General features: G+C 32.5%; 1 protein-coding gene across 1 annotated transcript in view; it reads left to right on the forward strand.

Moving 5' to 3' along the window:
• The window catches only part of LOC108903276 (neural cell adhesion molecule 2), a 280,494-nt gene that overhangs the window by 119,336 nt on the left and 139,016 nt on the right, over positions 1–22,142 (forward strand). Inside the window, exon 6 of the mRNA XM_018705393.1 lies at positions 14,599–14,758. Coding sequence (XP_018560909.1) covers positions 14,599–14,758 — 160 coding nt within the window. The remainder of the gene's footprint in view (positions 1–14,598; positions 14,759–22,142) is intronic.

Consider the following 22,142-nt stretch of genomic DNA (forward strand, 5'->3'; position numbering starts at 1 on the left):
CAAGTCATATGACAGGTATATACTTGCCTTGTAGTAAGTTTTGATTTGAGAATTATTATTATTACAATTATTCTTAAAAGCTTATCAGGTGTTTTGTGATTAACAGTGATTTTTGTTGTACATTCGCAAAACGAGAAATGACTTCTCAGAGTTTTGTTAAAGCGTCGACGAACAATTTGCCATGTGTTCATATTTTTATAGTTACCCAATTTATAAAGAATGACAGAACATGTGGTTTCGCCTGTATACCCACACTTTTAGCCTTCCCAATTGTTTTTGTATTTTCCACAATATATAGTCATCCCTTTCTAACCTGGCTTGACCTGAGCTTGTACTGGGCCCATTACTGTTGGTAAAAATTCTTGTTCAACATTTGTTTCTCTTATTCTCTAGATTATAGCTTCTTCTACTAACTGTTTTCTTTGTCATTCTAAAACAACAGTTCCCTGTGGTGCAGATGCAGCTCTTTTTCTGTCTTGTTGGCAATCAAATATATGTGGAACCACGTCCTGTTTTAATAAAACTTTTCCTCCGAAAAGTTTATAGCGAACAAAATTTTCCATATCTTCTTGAAGCTAAAAAAGAAACAATAATAAGTAATCCATAATATATAAGATTATACATATTTAAATAATATATCATTAAAATATTTACTTTTAAATTTTAAAGCAATAAAAAAAGTTTGTTAATACAAATTAACCTCAAAATTTAGAGCATTGTCCTTAAGGTACATAATTAATATTTACTTACGTTAAAATGATCCTCGCAACAAAAAAATGTTGATTTTGATTTAGGAACATCTCGCCTGGCTGCTTTAAACCAATTAACTTTGCGTAAAGAATTCTGCGGTACACTTATAAATGTTTTATTAGGGGCACTTATTGAAGTATTTTTACATCTGGGCACAAAACACCACTTATTTTGTGATTCGTACATGTCTTACTTTTTGTATTATATAATTATTATTTAAAAAAAAGTAAATAAACTTGGCAAAATCTCAATAAAAACTCAACAGGTACTTGTACTTTGCTTTGTTGATATGAGTTCCTACGTCACAATAGTCTAGGCAACCAGTCGTACTCGATTAGGCATTTTTCGCGCCAAATATTTTACTTAAATTTATATTTGTTTTAAAACTATTATAGCGATTTTTTTTAAACAAAAAAAGTTTTCATTAGTTATATATGGGTTAAGTACTTTCTATTTTTCAAGTAAAAAAAAATGTGAAAACACCCTTAGATTTTTCTTTGCAAACACAGGATTTGGTTTCAAATTAATTAACGGTTGCGTCTGGAAGTTCCTTCACAAACTGTTCAATGCAAGATTGCAAAACGTTTGTCCATGGCCCATATTCACTTCGCGTTCCAAAACACAAAAGAAAATATAAAATTATGATTATTATTTTATTATTACTTTACTTAAATTTTCGATATGCATGCCTCCTACTTCTAAGCATTTATCCAATATTTTCCTAACTCTCTTGGGGCTTTTTCGTTCTCTTGAAACATTCTTGCAAACATGTCGAATTTTTTGCTTTAAATGCTCCAAACTTCTCGTGGGTGTCTTATATACTTGATTTTTAATGTTCCCCATAAAAAATAGTCTAGGGGCGTTAAGTCTGAAGACTTTGAAGCTCATTCTACATGCCCATTAATTCCAATCCACTAAGTTCCGAAAGTATTTTTTAAATAGTCTGTAGGTAACTCTTTTAGGTTGATGTGGAGGAGCACCATCGTGTTGCAACAACATATTCAACCTGAGCTGCAGCGGCACATATTCAAGAAGTACTGGAAGTTCCTCTTGCAAAAACTGTAAATAGCTATTATGGTTCAATACATCTTCATAAAAGTATGGTCCAATTAAGTGCATTCCAATAATGCCACACCAAACATTTATTCCATAATGGCCCTGATTTTGAATGGGATTAACATAGTGCGGATTTTCAGAGGCCCAGTAATGTTCGTTTGTTTTATTTGGCTTGCCATTATCTCTCTATCTATCAACTCTCACCGGTCCAAAGAATGTGTTGTGTCTATTTCCAAATTAACCATTATTTGGGCTACATAATTAATTAATTCGTTAGATCGCAAAATTCGTTCTAATCTGTGCAAATATTTTTGGGTTGACGCTCTGGATATCTCTCATGATATCAGTTAGCAACTCTTCTGGCATATTTTTGACATTAACTATAAATTAAAATCACCTCAACTTTTTCATTGTTAGACAGAAACTAATATGTAAACAGACTTGTGACAGCAGTTTCAGCCATTGTTTTCACAGCAATGTTGATTAAATCATGACTAATTAATCCCAATACAATAGGATACATTTTTGTATAATGTTTATTATTGTAACTATTTAAGAAGAAACAGAGAAAAAATTTATGGACAAAAAATGTTCATAAAAAATAGATAATTTTAGTTATCATAAAAAATTGGTGGAAAATAAAGTTGATGACGAAATTTCTACCAAAAATTTATTTACTCATCTCTAGTTTTGTAAACACCCTGTATAAATTATGTGTTACATGACGTCACAGTCGTGTTGTTCGCGATGTGTTTTTGGTCCACAGTTTTATTCTCAGTTCAGTGACAGATAATCATGTTGTCTCCATAGTGGCACCTAATCCTCGAACGGCAAATGCCACGCCGCTTAGGGCGACATCTTTCTGCACCATTCACTCCTTCTGTTCGTTCATAGTTCATTAGCTCCGCATCTCCGCTTTATCAATCTATGGATATCGATTCCGTGCCGCCCCATAACGCTCGCGTTATACTCTAAACCCGATAATCGGCCGGAGCCGGTCTTCTGACCTGTGCGCCGCAATGATTTTTATTTGATTCCGCCGAAAGAAAAATGGACTATTAATTTTTGTTGAACGTAAAGCCCAGATATAAATTCCAAGATTTATGTCCTGGACGGGGGTATGAAATTGAAATGTCCCATTAGCGGGGACTTTATTATTCTAATGGATTTTATGCACTCTGTTTAATTGAAAGTCTGAATAATGATTTTTTTCTCCGGTATAGAAATAGAGCTGCCGAATCATTTAATGTAAACCCTTGCAATGGGGACAATGGCTCTCCAGTCAACTGTTCGCTTGTCTACGTGCGACTCTATGCCACATCGCGTCATACAGGTTGGTCCATTAGTAATGGATCAAAGAGCGGGAATGAAAGTTTGGGGGTAAAATTTACAGATGTACTCTTATGTCTTAGTGGAATGTCGTTGTGGAAAAAGATGCAGGGTGTGAAAATTGAAGTTATTATTGTGTTGACGAATAGATTTGTCCTTACTCCTAACTTGAAAAATGTTATTAAAATTTATTTTTTAAATAAACAATATTGTGATACTACAAATGAATCTTTTATCTTCTTTCATAAGTGTTCAGAGTAAGTTTGAAAAAGAACTCAAATTAAAAAAAACTGTACAAACAACTCAGCCTCTGTGCAAACTTGATCTCCATGTTTAAATTAATTTAACTAATTATTACAACGATTACAGTAAATTTTTTAATATGATATCCACCTATTTCTTTCTATATTTTAATTCTCTTTTACGAAATAACCTCGTATTCATTATTGTATTAATTACATTAAAAAGAGTTCTCGGTCAAAATTGAAAATTGCTGTGGATACAAGTTTTTTTTGGGCCTCTGGAATGAAGTTCCGATCATAAAAACCCCGGCAAATGGTTTGTTTGTCTGTTTTTAGCCACTTCTATTCCTTCTTTTTAAAATTTCCGACACATGTGTAGATGGAGTACTAAAAATCCAATGCGGATAGTGATGTCACCTATTTGCTAGGAAAGTAAAGCCCATAAACTTGCTGTTATCTGCACCCTTAACCCCCCCCAAAAAAAAAAAACTGCCCGGAATAGGGGTTAAACGCATATATAACCTATTCCACCGGCCACATCTACTTCGTCATCCATTTTCACTACCTCTCAATGGCCAAGAGCCAACACCAAAAGGGGCTATACGCGTCTCTGATCTATTCCACCGACCAGTTCTTCTCCATTCATTGGGGTAAGGATGGCGTGACATAGGTTTGTGGGCTTTATCTCCCTTGTGCATGGGCTTTATCTCCCTTGCAAATTTGTGACATCGCTAGCAGCATTGCGCTTTTACTCCATCTACACACGTGTCTAAAATACCAAAAAAAGGAGTAAAAGTGACCAAAAACAGACACCACTTTTTAATGTGATTAGTGCATGATCCTTTCTTTGTAAACAAATTCTAATTATAATTAAAAAATCGAGAATGCAGATTTTAAGTCTTTTGGTGTAATGGGGTAAATTAGAATCCTTTTGAATTCAGAATAAAAATATTTTTATTTTCATGACTACTAGTTTCGACTACTATACCATCATCAGGGAAAAAGGAAAATGAACATCATTAGAAAAGAAATTGCTGCATAAACTTTTAATAAATGTGATTTTTATTTAAATATGACAATATCAGTGTATTTTCATATTTTTCTTTTTTCCTGATGATGGCATAGTAGTCGGAACTAGGTACGAGTAGTAGGAAAGAAAATGAAATATTTTTGTAATGAATTAAAAGCGACTCTGATTTGCCGTCATTCAGTGTTTGGATTTTCCTCAAGAAGAAATTACGTCTTTTGTTTTTTTATTTACATACCATTTTATTAAATTCATCTTGTCTGGAGTCACTTTACCAAAATCTCTTCACATCTATGACGATGATACCGAATACTACTAGGAAATGGCTATATAAAAGATAAGATCATTTATTGTAAAGTTCCGTTTTCTTTTTTTCGTCATGTACATACGTTTAACTCTCACAGATGGCCACGACGTATGTCATTGATCGCAAGCGTTCAACGCTCAGAAACGTGGTTGGCTCGACAGTGCTGGTTACCATTGTATGTTAAGAATTTTTTATCAAGTGAAATATAGGTAAACTATAAACATCATTTCCACTGTTAAATTCACCATCTCCAAAATTTATCACATCATACATCTTTCTTATTACAGATAATTTTTTTACAGTTTGGTTTATTTACGTTTAAAATTATTTATTTCCTCATTCATAAATATTTGTGCTTAGGAAAACCGAAATTAAATAAGTCAAACTTCTCCAGCAAGTAGTTTTGTCTTTTTTACAAATTTCAAAAGCTTCCTTGACGACACTTCTCTCAGCCCAACGAGTGCCAGAAAGGGATTTGCAAGGAGCGTCATTCTACTACGTTCAAATTTTGGGCACACGCCTAGGATATACAGAGAAGCTTCATCAACCGAGTCACATCCTCGACAGACTGAACTGTCTACAAGCCTTAGCTTTTATAGATGTTTCCTAAAGTAACAGAGTTCCATTATAAGTCCCATCAACATCATCTTCAGCAACTCATTCGCTCTTTCCTGAAAGAGACACTCCATACGTTCCCTTCGAATGACTTTGCTCTGAACTTGAAGACCAGTATTTCCTACGTTTTGACACAGCCCATTTGCCAAGAGCCCTTTTGACCACACTTGCAGATGTACTACAGAAGAATGCCGGACCAATCAACTATGTTTCAGATACCTTCCTAGCAACTTCATCTTCCTTCTCATTCCCGTCAACGCCCTTACGTTCGGGCTTTATGGCATTACATTTATTTTTTTGTTTCATTTTTCAGAATATTAGTGACACTAAATTGTAGGGATTAGGTTTTTCCAAGAATATTTGTAAATTTTTATATTAAATTATAATTTTCTTTGCCTTTAGTATAAAATATCCTGAATAAAAACTCTTGATCAGTTTAAAAATAAAAATAAATAGGTAGGTATTTAATTTTTTTAGTCGAAAATATAATACCCCTTATTTCATTACATCTACATATTCTGTTCCGATTACGTACTTTTCATATTCCATTTAGCTTCAACGTATTTTTTTACAATTTAAATTTGTCGATATAGCGTTGTTATACATCAGTACACCAAACATTTATTTTAAATACATATTGGAAATATCGCCCACGTGTTACACGTGGATTTTCCCTTCATACGATTATTTCTGAAACTGAAATTTCCGGCGAATAAAGGCCGTTTCATCAGTAAACAATATTTTGATTGTTTGTGTTTGCGTCTTGCTGATTCCAAACAGAACGGATACTTTATAATATACCCAAAAACAAAAACCGCTGATTTACTTCAAGAGCAGCTCTCGATCATAAACTTTCTACTTTTCTACGAAACATAATAAAATGATGTCGTTAGTTGACGATAACAACAATGATAATAATGTATTTTATATTGTTTCATTTTACAGTACCCAACTGGCAATTTCATTTGTAGGATGGGGAAAATACATAATATATATGGATGACAAGCTAAGTAACTGGTGAACACTTAGATCCAGCAGTTCAGTTGATCCATGAGTGTTGGATAGATGTAAATATTTTATGCTAGATGTGCTTAAAAATTTGTGAGAAAATACAGCCAAATGAACAAGTGAAAGCAATTTACGTCCAACACATTTAGATTTTACAATAATTTGCTCTTCAAGGTTATCTATTATTAATTAACTTTACACAAAACTATTCAACTATTCAGATTCAGATACTCTGCAATTCAAACTGATATTACAAGTTAATTTCTGACATAGTTACAAATTGGATAGTGTATTATGTAACTTCATTGATGCTTGTTGGTGTAGTGCTGTCTAAAGACGTGGTCTTGAGAAACCTGATTATCCAGTGATGATTACTGTTGTTGAGTGTGGTAATGATTTGTCTCAAGTAGCTGATGAATAACTTGTATTCTTGGCTCGGAACGTCTACGAGTAATCAGCTCCAAAACTATGTTGGAATGTGACACAAACCGCCGTTTGTCTTCTAAGATTCCCCTGTAGGTCAATGGATACAAATAAGAAGTAACAGATCACTGAACTACATTATTATATACAATATGTACAAAATCGAGCAGAATTAACTATAATTTATGTCTAAAGACTATAATGTATGCTATCAAGTTAGTATACGTATTTTCCGATAAATATGATCTCCAAAAATGTATGTCACTCCGTTGCAAAATGTTCTACTATAGGAGATGAAAAAGTACATTTGTTGTAATTTCTACTACTATAATCAAATATATATTTTAAAAATGATGTACGTGCATATGTTTTTTTGGTGGAAAAAAGATTTTCTTAAATACTATGATCCTCTACCAAGTGTGATACTAGTTTTTATTTAATTAATTGACATACTATATTTTTCTTTCACCATTCCTTTCGTCCATTCCTGTGTAATCTGCTTAATACCGTCTCCCTTCACCTTTCTCCTTCTTCAATTCCCTCCATCTTTTTCTTGGTCTTCTTTATTGCCTTCATTTCATAAATTCTTTTCGTAACTCTATCATCCGCCATTCTACATACAAGTGCTAAGTTGTTCCTATGTCAATTTTTCATTTATCGGCATTATTTGTAAATGGTTCATTTCTTATTTTATCTCTTTTTGCTCTGTTTTATATATTACGTAAGAATCTAATTTCAGTTGCGTTGATTCGTGTCTTATGCTTTTCGATTTATGTTAATATCTCTCTAATATAGCATCGTTGGTCTTAAATTTCTTTCACTATTTTCGTTTCTATATTATTTGGTATTTCAAATGTATTTTCATCATATTAAAAATTTTCCTCAATTTTCTCCCTATCTTATTTACTTATCTCTCTATTTTGCCATTACTTTCTATTATATTACGGGCGTTTCACGTCAACGGGCACAGTGGGCTGCCCAGAATAAAAATGCATCAATATTGACGTTCGACGTGTCAAAAGCTTCGTATTTAAAAACTCTACCGAATGCCGTCTGGTGATTTAAAAAAAACATCATGGCGTTTCCAATATGGCGTCCGCAATCATGGAAAATTCTGTTTCAATATTGATAGATAAGAAACATAAAAATACTGTATTGTAGACTGAATCACCATATCTATACGTTTTTGGGATTGCTGATTTCGAATTCAATATTCATTAAACCCCATTTGGTCACTATTCGTCCCTAACTTTAAAAATACTTCAAATCGTTGAAATAATACGTTTCTACGATGAGTAACACAGTCTAACCACCACAATTTATGTTTTCGGGATCGCTAAAATCAATTCTGATATCAATATAACTTCAACTAGTCAGAATTCCTGCCTCACCTCAAAAAAGTAGCGCAAATTGCTAAGATTACACTTTTCTACGTTTAGGAATGAAGTGTAACCAACATAATAGGGTTTGGTTTTTAATTAACTAAATATTGAGTGCAAAAATAAATCACTCATAAATTATTAAAGGATATACAGGGTTGAAATTAATTCACTTCGCGGGGCCTCCTCCTGTCCTGGCTGAGACCCGCCAGTCTTTTCTGGCGATAACGCTTTTCTGGAGCATCTAACGATCCCCTATCAACTGTTGTCGAGATTACAAAAGCAATATGTAAGTGGTGCCATCTTCACGGCGCCATTCAAATTACTCGAATTTAATATACATTTAAACTCACTTAGTAATGAGGACATTTACTCTGATTTAGGTACAAGTGCAACAAATACTAGTTTACGAAGAATTTATTTAAGGAGTACCTATATTTGACTGAAAGTACTCCGTTTTAGTTTAAATATAATCGCAAATGAGTAAAATGATCAAAATGCCCAATATTGAGTGAAAATTTCACTCAACGGATTCACTCCGAACCTTTATTGCTTTCACTCACAGCGATTTTTTATCAGTGTATATGTACATTGTACATAAGTATATCTTTGTTTTTGTTTAGAAGTTTTATACTGATCTGATTCTAAGGCCACATTGGGTTCCTTCCATAGTTCTTTTTAGTTTCTCTTTTGTCCTCCTTTCCAATAGTAATTATAGCTAATATCTTTCTGATACAGTAGATAACATACATTTCTCCGTAATTTTTCTTTTTTTTTCCACAGTTTGGTACTCTTTATTGCCTTAATAATTTCTCGTTTGTTCAGTTCCTTCTGGTACCATGTCTTTCATCATTTCTAGAGTTATTTTGTCTTTTCCCGGTGCTTTCCCTAGTTTTAGAGAATGCACTGAAAGTTTATCTTGACTGCACCAATAGATATAGAAGTAACAATTTTCTCTTCTCGTATAATTTCCCGTTCTTCTATAACTATTATTTTTTCCTATTTTTCTATAGTTGAAGAGAAAAAACAAAGATACTCAAATTTAAATAGGCTTAGATAAATTCAACAAATTGATGACATTTTTGACACGATAGCACCCATAACAAATTAAACGAAATACTATAGATTTAGGCGTCCCGTTTTTCAAAAGAATAGATTTAGTAAAATAAACTTACCTCTCTCCAACCTATGACGAAAATCTTGGTAACTGTTTGCGAAAACCGCAGAAACCTTATTTGCCTTGGCCACCTGAAATAAAATAAATGTAGAAAATCATTCTACATAAAAAATAAAAGGCAGAATTCCTTTTATGAGTGAAATTAACTAAATAATTACCCACACGTTAAGAAAGGATAATAAAGGTTAGGGCATAAACCTATCTTGACACATGATTCAATTCTTACATTATCTATAATATTCTTTCATAGCTACCGGTAAAACCTAAATAAATTTTATTATAACTGTTCAATTACCAAAAGCAATGAGCCATTTAGAATGGATAATAAAAACTCAAACACTTTTCACGACTGGTAGAAGTGTACAGAACCCAAAGAATAGTACAAGCGCAAGGGACTTTGTGAGTTTGTTTCTCACTATTTACATTCCGGAACAGATGACGCTTCAAACAAGCAAAAGCGTTCTCGTTTAGGTTCCTTGAGTGTTAGTGGAAGTAATACTAGTAAAATTAAGATGGTATTAATTGTAAGGATATAAACTAAGTTAAATTGACAGGAAAAGGATATTATAAAGGAATTTAGTCACAATGTAACGGAATGGCAAAAGCAGTTTCCTATCCGTATTAATTGAAAAATGCTAAAATGATCCAGTGGATGAAAAATTGTATTACCGAGAAAATCCGTTCTCGGTAATACAATACGGAAGCGTCGTATCTATACGAGTTCCTATAATTTCTTGGATTTAATGCAACCGCTAATAAAAAAAGGGATTATTATCTACTCATCGTCGATAAGGAGTCCCACTTTTATTTAGGCATAGGTATGACGCATGATAGCCGGTTAAGGGTGGGAAGACGAAGAGGTAAGTAGTGGGACCCACATTATGTTGTAGAAAGACATCCTCTGTTCAGTATGCAATGTTACATACAAGAATAAGACTCTTTCAAACCCTACCAGAGAACCATTATCCAGTTTTGCAAAATAACGCTCAGACACAAGCAGCAAGAGACTACGGGACTGTGTTGTTTATGAAATCTTTCACCATAGTCACCAATGACTATATTTTTCCCCTATCAGTTATTGGGCTCTATTGGTAGAAGACTATCAAATTAATTTGTCTTTGGCAGTACTTTTCCATGATTAACAGATAAACTGAGATTAGATATCCAAGAGGGCATTGATGATTGATTATAAGTATGTCTAGAGGCATTAGTATGTAGCGCCCTATGATGGATCAACATATTATTAATTGCAGTTCATATTCTGTCTATCACCTTTATTCATTCATCAAGTTAAAGAATTTACATCACAATACCATAAAACAGCTGCTCGTACAGATGCACCCTTTGCATGTAATAATTAACTTTTATATCCTTTTATACCGCCAATAAATTTCAAGTAATCGGAGTAGCTCTAGCTTGCAGTTTACTGCAATATAAATGTATACATCAATTGATTTCAATGCCCCAATTTTACGGTACATTTCCTCTCTGTGCGCTTAATATTGTCCTAGTTTTAAATAAATAATCTCCTTCGATCAGGCTTCAAAGTCGTTACTTACTGCGTTTCCACATTAAAGTTATGTTTTGAGGAATAATAACGAATAAATTAGTCTTTTTAAGATCATTGATTACAAAAGCGAAAAAACAAAAATACCTGCCAAATATTAATCCCACATTATTTGATTTGTACTAATTCTACTATCTATGGTTCTCATATTATGCGAAATAGGTACTATATTTATCGAAATGTTTTTGTCAGTACTCTGTTTCTAGCCATTAAAATGTGGGATATTTGGTATATTTTATTTGTCGTTTTCAGAATTAATCTTTACTGCAAAACTTAAATTCCAACGTATTTTGTAAGAAGCAGCGCATTTCATAGTAAATACACTGAATAATACATTTGAAAATGGAATTTCAACATTCGCATTGAATTGTCAGCTGACGCAGAGTACTGTTGTTGAAATAAGAGTCCGCCCTATCTCAAATAAATATTGGTTTGGCGTGCTCGTAACTTGCAACCCGAACTTGAGTTACCAAAGTACACTATCGGTGCATTGTTGGAAAAGTTGACAACGTTCAAACGTTCAAGTTAAATATGTGGTATGTAGTAACTCTATTAAGGATATTATTTATTTTTGCATGACGTAACTGAAAATATACTATGTGTGCAAAACTGTGCTATCTTTATTGGGATTCAAATTTCCCTTGTGTTGTATTGAAATTTATTTAAGTTATTTTGTCACTCTTCATGAAATTACAGGATGCGACTAAAGTGATTTACCAAGTTATTATGGTGCATATCATAAGAGAAGCTAATAAAAACTTTTGTCCAGAGAGAGAGATAATTTTTTGCTAATTCACTAAACTGAGCAAAATATCGACATTAAATAGGCTCCTTCTTACCACAATGATTTATGATTTACCAAAAAAGGCTCACTTGCAGTAAGTATAAGGTTTTGTTGCCTCAAACGATTCAACTCATTAAGGTGGCCATATCCCTGGCCGAGAAATAGTCAAATTTCTGGCATTTTTAGGTACTGAAATCTTGAAAAGTAAATATTAATAAAATCCTTAATGTTCTGTTTATTCATTGTTACTATTTAAACTTACTCAAATAAAATAATTACTAAAAAAAGCGTGTGTAAAACATGCGTTTACTGTTATCCTAACCCCACATTTTAAGAATTATTTTCACGTAAATAATAAATAAAAAAATAAATAAAATAAATAGTAAATAAAATAGTAAATAAAAGTAACCAATTTTATATGTAGGACTAAGCAAGTAAATGTTATAAGAATATTTACATGTGGAGTTGTATATAAAAAAGTGAGTATTTAGTACCTAAAACCTTGATGGTTTGATCGTTTTTTGCACCTGTTTATTCGTTTATTATTTGATAAGTTTTAGATTATTCAGTTATTAAATGTTTGAAATTATTTGTCTTTGTGGAAAACCCTATTTAAAGAATATGGCGCCCTTAACCTCAAACAAGCAACTTATCTGTACTAAACAAATGACCTCTATTTCCTTTCATTGAGTTAGATTTATATTATGTTGCCTTAAGTAAGTCAGCTCATTATGTAAATGAGCTAATTCATTTGCTGTTAGTGAGTTAAGAAAGTAAAGTTAATACAGTACGTTAATTAGCAAATCCATAATTTTCGAGATATTGTGTTGAAATTAAAAAAAAAAATCGCTTTTTCTAAAATATTTGAAGAGGTTTAATGCAGAATGATGAAACTTAAACTAATAAGTTATCTAATTAAAAATAAAATTGCACTAAATTCGGATATAAATACATGTATCAGTGAAAACTCCAGAAATTCGATGCCAGTGGTCATTTTGAAAATCGATCACTACCTGTAACATATTGTGGTGCTTCCAAGAAAGTATATGAGAAAGAGATCCAGTGGCATTGGGTTTCTGGGCTTTTTAATGAAAGTAACTCCAGGTACCTCTGTCACTAGTAAACATGTTTATATTCGAATTCAGAAGATATTTACCTTTAGTTATATAAATCAATCATTATTTTATTATTCTGCATTATATTTTTTTCAATTTCAACAGCTTATATCACGAAAACAATTGGTTTGAGAACCTACGTTTAAATAATTTTGCCTTAAACTCACTCAAAGAATTTCCCTTTAAAGTTTGAACATAAAATTAATATCCTGATTTTTTTTATAATATGCAAAATACCCTTTCGTTTTATTTCATTATTTACATTCAGTAAAGGTGACAATAAATTCACAATACGAATCTACAATATGTTTACTGCATCCTCGTCTTACAAAATAAGTGAATATGTATAACCATAATATGAAAATGAACTGCTTCTTCCATGGGGCGTGCCAGCTTCCAGAGACCCTAGGCAGATTGCCATCGGGAAATGAAGATAACCCATAAGATTATGAAAAAAAATAAGAAGTGAAGTCTCGAACTTATTTACGGTATGTTGACTGCTGGACTGGAGCACGAAGATCCTTATTAAATACCACTGACCCTGGCTGATATATTGAAGACTCTGCAGCTTCAATAATATGTGTTGTTGACCAGATATAGGAGTTGGCAACAGAAAATTAATTTCTGCACGCAGTAGATATTTATACACCAATAGAAACAACTAGGACTTTGGCGAAGGAGTTTTAGCTGCAGTACAGTGGAAGTCAACACTCGACATACATACATACGCACTGAGATAAATCCAGGTTATTTCAGAAAATTTTTAGTTAGGCCTCAGTGAGCCCTAATTTCCTACAAATAAGAGCTCACTACTTCCGGCTGAATAAATTCTAAGAAAGTACATTGGACTTATCCGACAAAAGCAACTCACTTGAGACAGATCGACAATTGTTTCTTTATAGTCCTTACAAATATTTTATTAACAGTACCTAAAATATACTAGCAAAGCGCCTCACTTGAATGATTTCTTTCGGTGCAGTTCTTCAGAATTTTTGAAGTGTTTATTTAGTATTAAAAAAGCTTTAAGGAGCATTTCTTGCCAGAGTAAAATGGATCTTCTGTATGTATAAACTTATTTCTGAAAACTTCTGCTATTGGTGTTGAATCAAAGGCCTACACCGATATTTTTAATAATTTACGATCTTCGAAAACGATTACGAAATTAAAAATTTGCTTACTTAAATAGTTTTCTGCATTTTGCCCTTCATCAATTGGTTATTATTTTTTAATTTAAACTTTTACTTTAAACTGATATGAACTACATGTACTTCACTATATTTTTTACCATATTACTTTCTTCTTTTAAATAGTTGCTTATCAAGGATTTGTGAATTTATTGGAATATGATAATGATTAGTTTCGCAGCAGGAACATCAACACAGAATATCAATATTATTTATACTTTATAACTTTGAAATTACATTAATTTCTATGCATTTGGTCCTACTGAAATGGTCACCTTACGCAAATTGTTACATGACAGCAGAAATTTACAGAAAAATGTATCTATAATATCTTCAATGTAGTTAAATACTTGAATAATTCATATAACAGTTTTCATCAATGTCTGTAATCGAATTTATGCGGACCTTTTCCTGCGTACTACCGTTAACCAAGTGACTATTCGACACGTGGCTCGAAAGCGTTGGTTATCCCAAACTCCATAATATGTCGACAATCCATTCTCATCCGAAAAATAAATATTCTATCAATCGCATTAACCTCGCGGTTACAAATTAGGTGGCATTATAAGCCGATAAAAGCATTCCCGTGTAGCAGGAGCGCCGGTTTGCTAATAGAGTAATGTGTTTTGTTGCAGGGATTTGTCCTGAACCACAATATGTCTGGTCGCATCATCCACAGCAACCAAAGTTTGGTGTTGCAGAAGGTTACTAGGCAGAGCGCGGGTCGCTACAGGTGTTCCGTCGTCAACTCCGAGGGGGAGACCGTCAGCGACGAGCTGGATTTCAGGGTGCAATGTGAGTGACAAATTTCTTAGTTTTATGGCATCTGTGAACCCCTTGCCACATTTACGTGGCCCTCACACTGGCACTATTTATTGAAGTAGAGGACAAAACAGGAAGAGATACTCTATATTTTTTTTAATGTAAATATATTTTATTGTTAGCTCTCATAATTTTAAAACTAATTAAAATAAATTCAAAAATGTTTAAAAACATTTCAAATTAAAGCAAATAATATTCTTCGATACCAAAAACCTAGGTATGTAAAAGATATCTAAGGTCATAGTCTTAACTGATTTAATAAGAATTTTAAAAAGTTTTTGGATTTAAAATAGAGTAAAATTACTAAATTCATATTAACCTAAATCTAGTCATATTGTCAACACTGTTCCTCTGGTCTCGCAATATTTATTAATTTCGTTTGCAAAGAAGCCACTTGCCCATTTCATCATAATTGGAAATTAACTTGGTATTGAAGAACATTGTTTAATTTAATTTGATGGCATTTTGAGAAAAAAATTTGAATTTATTTGAATTAGCTTTCTATATTAGATTGCCTGCGGATTTTACAATAATTTTTCAATCAGTATAACTATGCGGTCATAATGTGTGAATATCTATATTATGTTCCATGAATTTAACATTATTCACCATGAAACTACATCACGGAAAGATATAGGTAATTGAATTAAATATATAAAACGATATTTCAATTGCAGTTCATTGGAATAATTAAAAATAACTTGTTCACTAGTCATATTAATCATTCATCTGTCAGTAATATTACAAATAATAATGCTGTAGTTATTTTCATTAAACGAGTTCAAGATATGGCAGATCAAGAATCAAAACATTTTGAGACAGTTGAATTCCTTTTCTACAATTATTATCGATGGCAGATAGATTAAGTCAACAGTTGTGACTTTTCGACAAAGTTGATAAAATGAGACTTTGACATGATTTTTCTTTATCTGAGAAAAGTACAAAGTATTATTGAACAGGATCATCGAAAGAACACAGTTTAAGAATATTTTAATAATGGTTTCTATGCTTTAAGAATATTTCAACCAGAAATAAGTTTCTGGTAAAAAATGGTACTATTGCAATGTTGAAAGCGGCGTGAGTTATGAGTAATTGGAGAAAACTATTCGTCTGCTGCTGCTGGATACAAGTAAATTGTACTAACAGCGATGCATCAGATGTCTCCACGCTGATATCGTAAGAATCCTCTTCTGATGGCGATTCAATATTGGAGCACGACTGGCCTTATCAACTAGTACATGCTAATGAACAAAACAATCCAACCGCACTTAGCACTACACCCCTTTTTGCAATTGCAAAAAATTGTATTGAGGAGTTTTTCCGGTGTAGGTGGGAGTAAAGTCTGGATTGGTTCCAATGTATTGTCAATTAACTTCCAACCCGTCTTCTGGGTCCAGTTGATTACCAAGCCACACTTGAACTTTTTTTTTGGAGCTCCTATTTATACAGAAAGAAGGAAGTGAATTACGTTGGTGATTACAGCTTGTGGAGTACAGTTACTCTCTTAAAAACTTTAGCACAATTAACTAAATCTTGATTTTCAAACAATTTAAAAACTGTTGTTTTATTCCTCCTGAAAATTATCTATATCTCGGAAAAAAAGTGTAAGAACAATTTTTATAGATTATTGTATGGTTTACAATTTTTGTCAGACCTATTTTTAAGATAAAACTTACCGTTTGTCTTTAAATGAAAAAAACCCATATTTACGAACTTTGACTTTGAATAAATTTTTTTGCAGATGTGAGATCGATGGGGACTTTTCAGTTTTCCTTTATAATGGTGTTCCCAACATTCGTACCAATTTTCAACTTTACGCGAATTACACCACCACACACAAAAAAAAAGTTGTCTGAAATGTACATGCGACATATGATTTCCGATGTATTTTCGCCCGCTGAACACGAATCCGAAGTCAGAATTGCTCCATCACCCTTCAATTTTAAGCAAAACGCTGAAGAATTTTCTGAAAAATGAAAATTTTCCCTAATGATAGATCTTATAGATGGGTAACGTTCGTTATGAGCAATACAAAGTTTCCTAAAATTTTTGCCCGCTAAATACGGGTCCGTAATGAGGGTTTTTAATCAACCTTCATTCTTCAGCGAAATTCAGAAGAATCTTCAGAAAAATGAAGACTTTGAGCTTGCTAGTTGAAGTTTGTCGTGTGATACATGTCTTCTATAGCATGTTTCCTGTTGAACTCGGATTCGGAATGTATATTTCTATACCGACCTTCCGTCTTCAGTAAAATTCAGAAGAATCTTCAGGAAGATTAAAACTCTCAGCTTGTTAGTTGAAGCTTGTCGTGTGATACATGTTTTTCGTACCATTTCTCCCGCTGAACACGGCTTTCAAATTAGAGTATTTCCATCTTTCTTTAGGTTTAGCAAAACCCAGGAGAATCTTAAGAAGAATGAAGACTTCGTGCATGAAAGTTGTTCCTTATGCATGATTCATGGTTCCCTTAGTACTTTGATTCAGTATCTTTCATTTAGCATCTGAATAGATACATCATACTTTAGTATCGAGTAAAGCTCTAATGAATTTTAAGATATTGAAGTTCTTCAGTATTAGTTTGTATTTGCTGTAGCGGCATACATGATCCATCCGTTTTGTGGACCCAGTAAGTCATTTCAGAAATACCTATATTTTTTATTTACATTTTTTAATTTTACATATATTACTTTATTATTCATCGTTATAAATCTTATATCTAGTCCTTTATCAAATAAATTACGTATTACATATAGCCTCATATTTCTAATCTTTCAAGTATACATTGATCTGTAATATTTAGTTTTGTACATGAATCTAATTTCTGAATTTTTCAATTCTTTCACGTTCATTAACATTTTAACGAAGATAAACATAGAGTATTGCGGAAATGATAGAAAATGCTTGAAAATATATCAGCTCTTTTTCCGAGAGCTGATTCCTTCGGGGTCACTATGAAGCTGATCGAATTCTAACATCGAATTCGTAAGTAATGATGCTTTGGAAAGTATATATATAGCATGTACACATATTCATGTATTTACCATTTTTGTGAAGACTCTTCTGGGCTTTACTGAAGACTGAAGAAAAATGGATAAATTCAGATTCCGGATCCATGTTCAGTACGCAAAAATACTTCGAAATCATACTACAAATACTTTAAACTACATACTATAAACGGAGTTTCAGATATAGTTAATAAGCACAACGTCTTCATGTTTCTGGAGATTCTTCCGAATTTTTCTGAAGACGGAAGGTAAGTGGAGTAAAAAAAGATTTCGTATCAAAGTGCAGCGGGAAAAATACTATGGAAAATATGTATCACAAGCAAAGCTTCAATTAACAAGCTGAAAGTTTTAATTTTCCTGAAGATTCTTCTGAATTTTTCTGAAGATGAAAGGTCGGTATAGAAATATACATTCCGAATCCGAGTTCAACAGGAAAAATGCTATAGAAAACATGTATCACACGACAAGCTTCAACTAGCAAGCTCAAAGTCTTAATTTTTCTGAAGATTCTTCTGAATTTCGCTGAAGAATGAAGGTTGATTAAAAACCCTCATTACGGACCCGTATTTAGCGGGCAAAAATTTTAGGGAACTTTGTATTGCTCATAACGAACGTTACTCATCTATAAGATCTATCATTAGGCAAAATTTTCATTTTTCAGAAGATTCTTCAGCGTTTTGCAGAAAATTGAAGGGTGATGGAGCAATTCTGACTCCGGATTCGTGTTCAACGGGCGAAAATATATCGGAAATCAAATGTCGCATGTACATTTCATACAACTTTTTTTTGTGTAGTGGTGTTATTGTAAGCTTACCCCTATTTTTTGAGCTACTATTACCGGGTTAGTACCAGTCAGTGATAAATGAATATTTTTATTACCACTGATTCCAAATGTCTCCAATTCTGAACGCAGCTACGCGAGTATCATTCATCCCGAAAGTAGACTGTGAGCTTAATAATAAATCGTCGGAGTCATATCTCTTACATACACTTGAAAAAGTGTGCGGTACGTCCTCCCTTTCAAATTTGCAGAAAGTTCCAGACCAGTTTTAAATGTACGGGACTGCCGCGGAGTACAAGTAGGTTATAAAAATGTAATATTTACAGGACTACTCGGAGTTTTGCCTTTCGAAAACAGGCCGGCATTAAATAAATGAGATGTCTGTGCGAATGCTAGTGAATAGGGAGAGAACTGACTCCTACGCGCCAATCCGAAACGCAAAGGTATTCTATAAAGGCGAGCCGTGAGAAAACCCACATATGTTATTAAGATAAATTACGTATAAAGTGAATACTACATCTGAGGAGGTAGTAATGACTTCTCTCCAGAAACCATTCGTCGCCGGCAGTCATTTCGGTGGCCATTTGCATCTTGCTGTTCTCCCCTCGTTTGTAGCTGTCTATTAGAGTAACGAGGTAAAGTTACGCCTAGTTAGCTACATCGGATGGGATATTATCGTGTTTAGGAGCGCAACGACGACAAATGCCCACCCATTTTTATTCCTGATAACGAGTGCCTTTAGCGGAAAGGCGGATTTTTTCCTAAAAATAGATAACTGGATCGCGTGCGAGGTGTAAATATAAATAGATCGGTGTTGCTGCATTTCTAGAAGTGTCAATCATTTGTGATTCGGGATTTGCACGAACAGAAACATGATAGAATTGGCCGGCAAGGGAGAGTCGACATAAAATAAAAGTACAGGGCTATCTATTTTACAAGACGTTCTCTAAGTCAGAAGGTATCTTTTTATAAATTAAATTAACAATACGTATTGTTAGACCGATCAAAATTACTCATTTAGAGGGAAAAAAAAGAAAATTGTTACCTGGACTTTTATAAGTAGAAATGGTAAAGGGGCTTATAATAAACAAAAAAAAAAAAAATAAATAAATGTGTGAACAGGGGCGGCGGAGGGTTGATTTGGGGGATGGAAAAGTTATGAAAAATTGTATCATTGGGATTTCTGGCGAAAGTTGACGTCAGACAAAAAAGTATCCAATACAAAAGTTGTAGATCATGCAAAAATCTACAACTTTTGTAGATGTCATTTTTTAACATCAAAATTTTCGAGAAAAATGCGAAAAACTGTTTTTTTTCTGATTTTTCGTTTTTTATTTCTCATTTCCGCAAAAATAATAATTTGATTTTGACGAAACTTAGTGAAAGTATATCTTTCTTTGTCTTAAATAACCTCAAATTGTTTTAGATAAAAAAATCAAGAAGTTTCTGAGATATTCCATTTTTTCTGCCTGAAACACTTTTTTTTCAAAGAAAAATTCTACTTAAAAAAATAATCGTGTAGAGTTCTCCCGGTAATCATTTTTTTTCGTTTTGATATATACATTTTGGCGAAATAAAAAAAATTGTATCTAATCACAGTTCAAAAATGCAAAAAAGTAAAAAATGACTTGCAGCAATGAATTTTTCAGTAATTGTTTAAATTAAAAAAAAATCAAAAACTGATTACACCATTCAATTGTACGAAAAAAATACAAAAATAGATGTCTTATTATTTGACCCAAAACTATTTTTGTACAGTATTGCTATAAACATACGTCGAATAGTGAACAAATAAAATAAATAATATTTTTTTTTCCGTAGGATCGATTAGTGTACTTATTTTTTTTAGAGTTTGATGAATTCATAGATGTGTGTGTCCAAGATAAGGATGGGATAGGCATTAGGATCTAGGAAACGGTAAGAGATACGGGGTGACTCAGATTAGAAAAAAGTTGTGTTTTTTTTATACCTAACAATATGCTGTTTAGAAAGTTCTAAAATTCCGGGTAGTTCCGGAGATATCCGGAAAAACCCGAAATTTTGCAAAATTGTTTATTTTTTTTGGCTTTATTTGAAAACGAATTTTAGAATAAATTACATATTTAGAATGGCACTTTTTTCACTCGATACAATGGCGTCAACATTTTTTCAATCCGATGTTTCGTCTTCGAGGGGCCATATTTTTTTTTTAAATACGTCGCTGCTATTTTTATGACAAAATCTAAAGTCATTTTTAATTCTGAATTAGAGGATATTAAATCGCTTAAAAAGTTTTTAGCATGTTTTAGCTATAATTTAAAATTTTTTTTGAGTACGGCTCTGAACGTTTTCAAAATATCTATTGGATGAAGTCATAACAGTATAAAAGTCAATACCGCACAAAATATCCAATAATTTTTTATTACTATTAGCAATAATATATTTTTTTTTAGGTACAACTTTTTAAATTATGGATTAAAAAAAATTGTTGGATATTTTGTGCTGTATTGACTTTTATTCTCTCCTCTCTCTCTCTCTCTCTCTCTCTCTCTCCTCCAATAGATACAGATATTTTGAAAGCGTTCAGAGTCGTATTCAGGAAACATTTTTAATGATAGTTAAAAACCTTCTTAGCGATTACAATAGTAATATCATCTAATACAGAATTAAAAATGACTAGATTTTGTCATAAAAATAGCAGTGATATATTTAAAAAAATTAATCTAATGATGGTCCCTCAAAGACGAAACGTCGGAATGCAAAAATGTTGACTTCATTGGATATAGCGAAAAAAGTGGCAATGTAAATATGCAATTTATTTAAAATTCGTTTTCAAAGAAAGCCAGAAAAAAAAATAAAACGATTTTGCAAAATTTCGGGTTTTCGGATTTCGCGTCAACAGTAGACTTTGCAGTTAATACTTTGTATTGCTGAAATCTCAAATCGTCCAGAGATAATTTATAATTTGAGCATTTGTAATTCGACTTAGATGTTTATAGCAATACTGTACAAAATTAAATTTTTGGGTCAAACAATGAGACAGTTTTTTTTCCGTAGAATTGAATGGTGAATTGAATGAAGTTGCATGCCAATATTCAAATCTGTTTGGAAATTATTCCTAAAAAATCAAAAAAAAATGAAAAACTTTAACACCCTGCATATCGAAAACCCACGTTTATAGAAAAAAATTACCTCAAAAATACGCCCCTAAATTCTTTGTACAGAATTTTGAATCAGCCTGTATATTTTTTATATTTTTTTTATACAGGCCTCAATTCCAGTTTTAAAAAAAGACCAATTGAAAACCCAATTCTCAAAATTATCTTTGCAAAAAATGTATGTACTTTTTTATTAATAATATTTCCTTAAATTATTTTTTAGATAATTGGAAGTGCTTTTCTATACTGGACGGAACTTTAGTTCTCAAAGTAGTTATTTCTGACAATATCAATAGTTATTAAGTTTATCTTTGAACTTTCCCTTTAGCATATCTAAATAAGTATAATAGGTACCTTATAAAGTAAAGTTTCAGAAGGCTACGCTTAGGTCATTTTGGACCAAAAAGCTTTAATGAACTGTCTTGTATTTGTTT

Source organism: Anoplophora glabripennis, unplaced genomic scaffold, assembly GCF_000390285.2.
Source record: "Anoplophora glabripennis isolate ALB-LARVAE unplaced genomic scaffold, Agla_2.0 scaffold92, whole genome shotgun sequence".
Lineage (NCBI taxonomy): Eukaryota > Metazoa > Arthropoda > Insecta > Coleoptera > Cerambycidae > Anoplophora > Anoplophora glabripennis.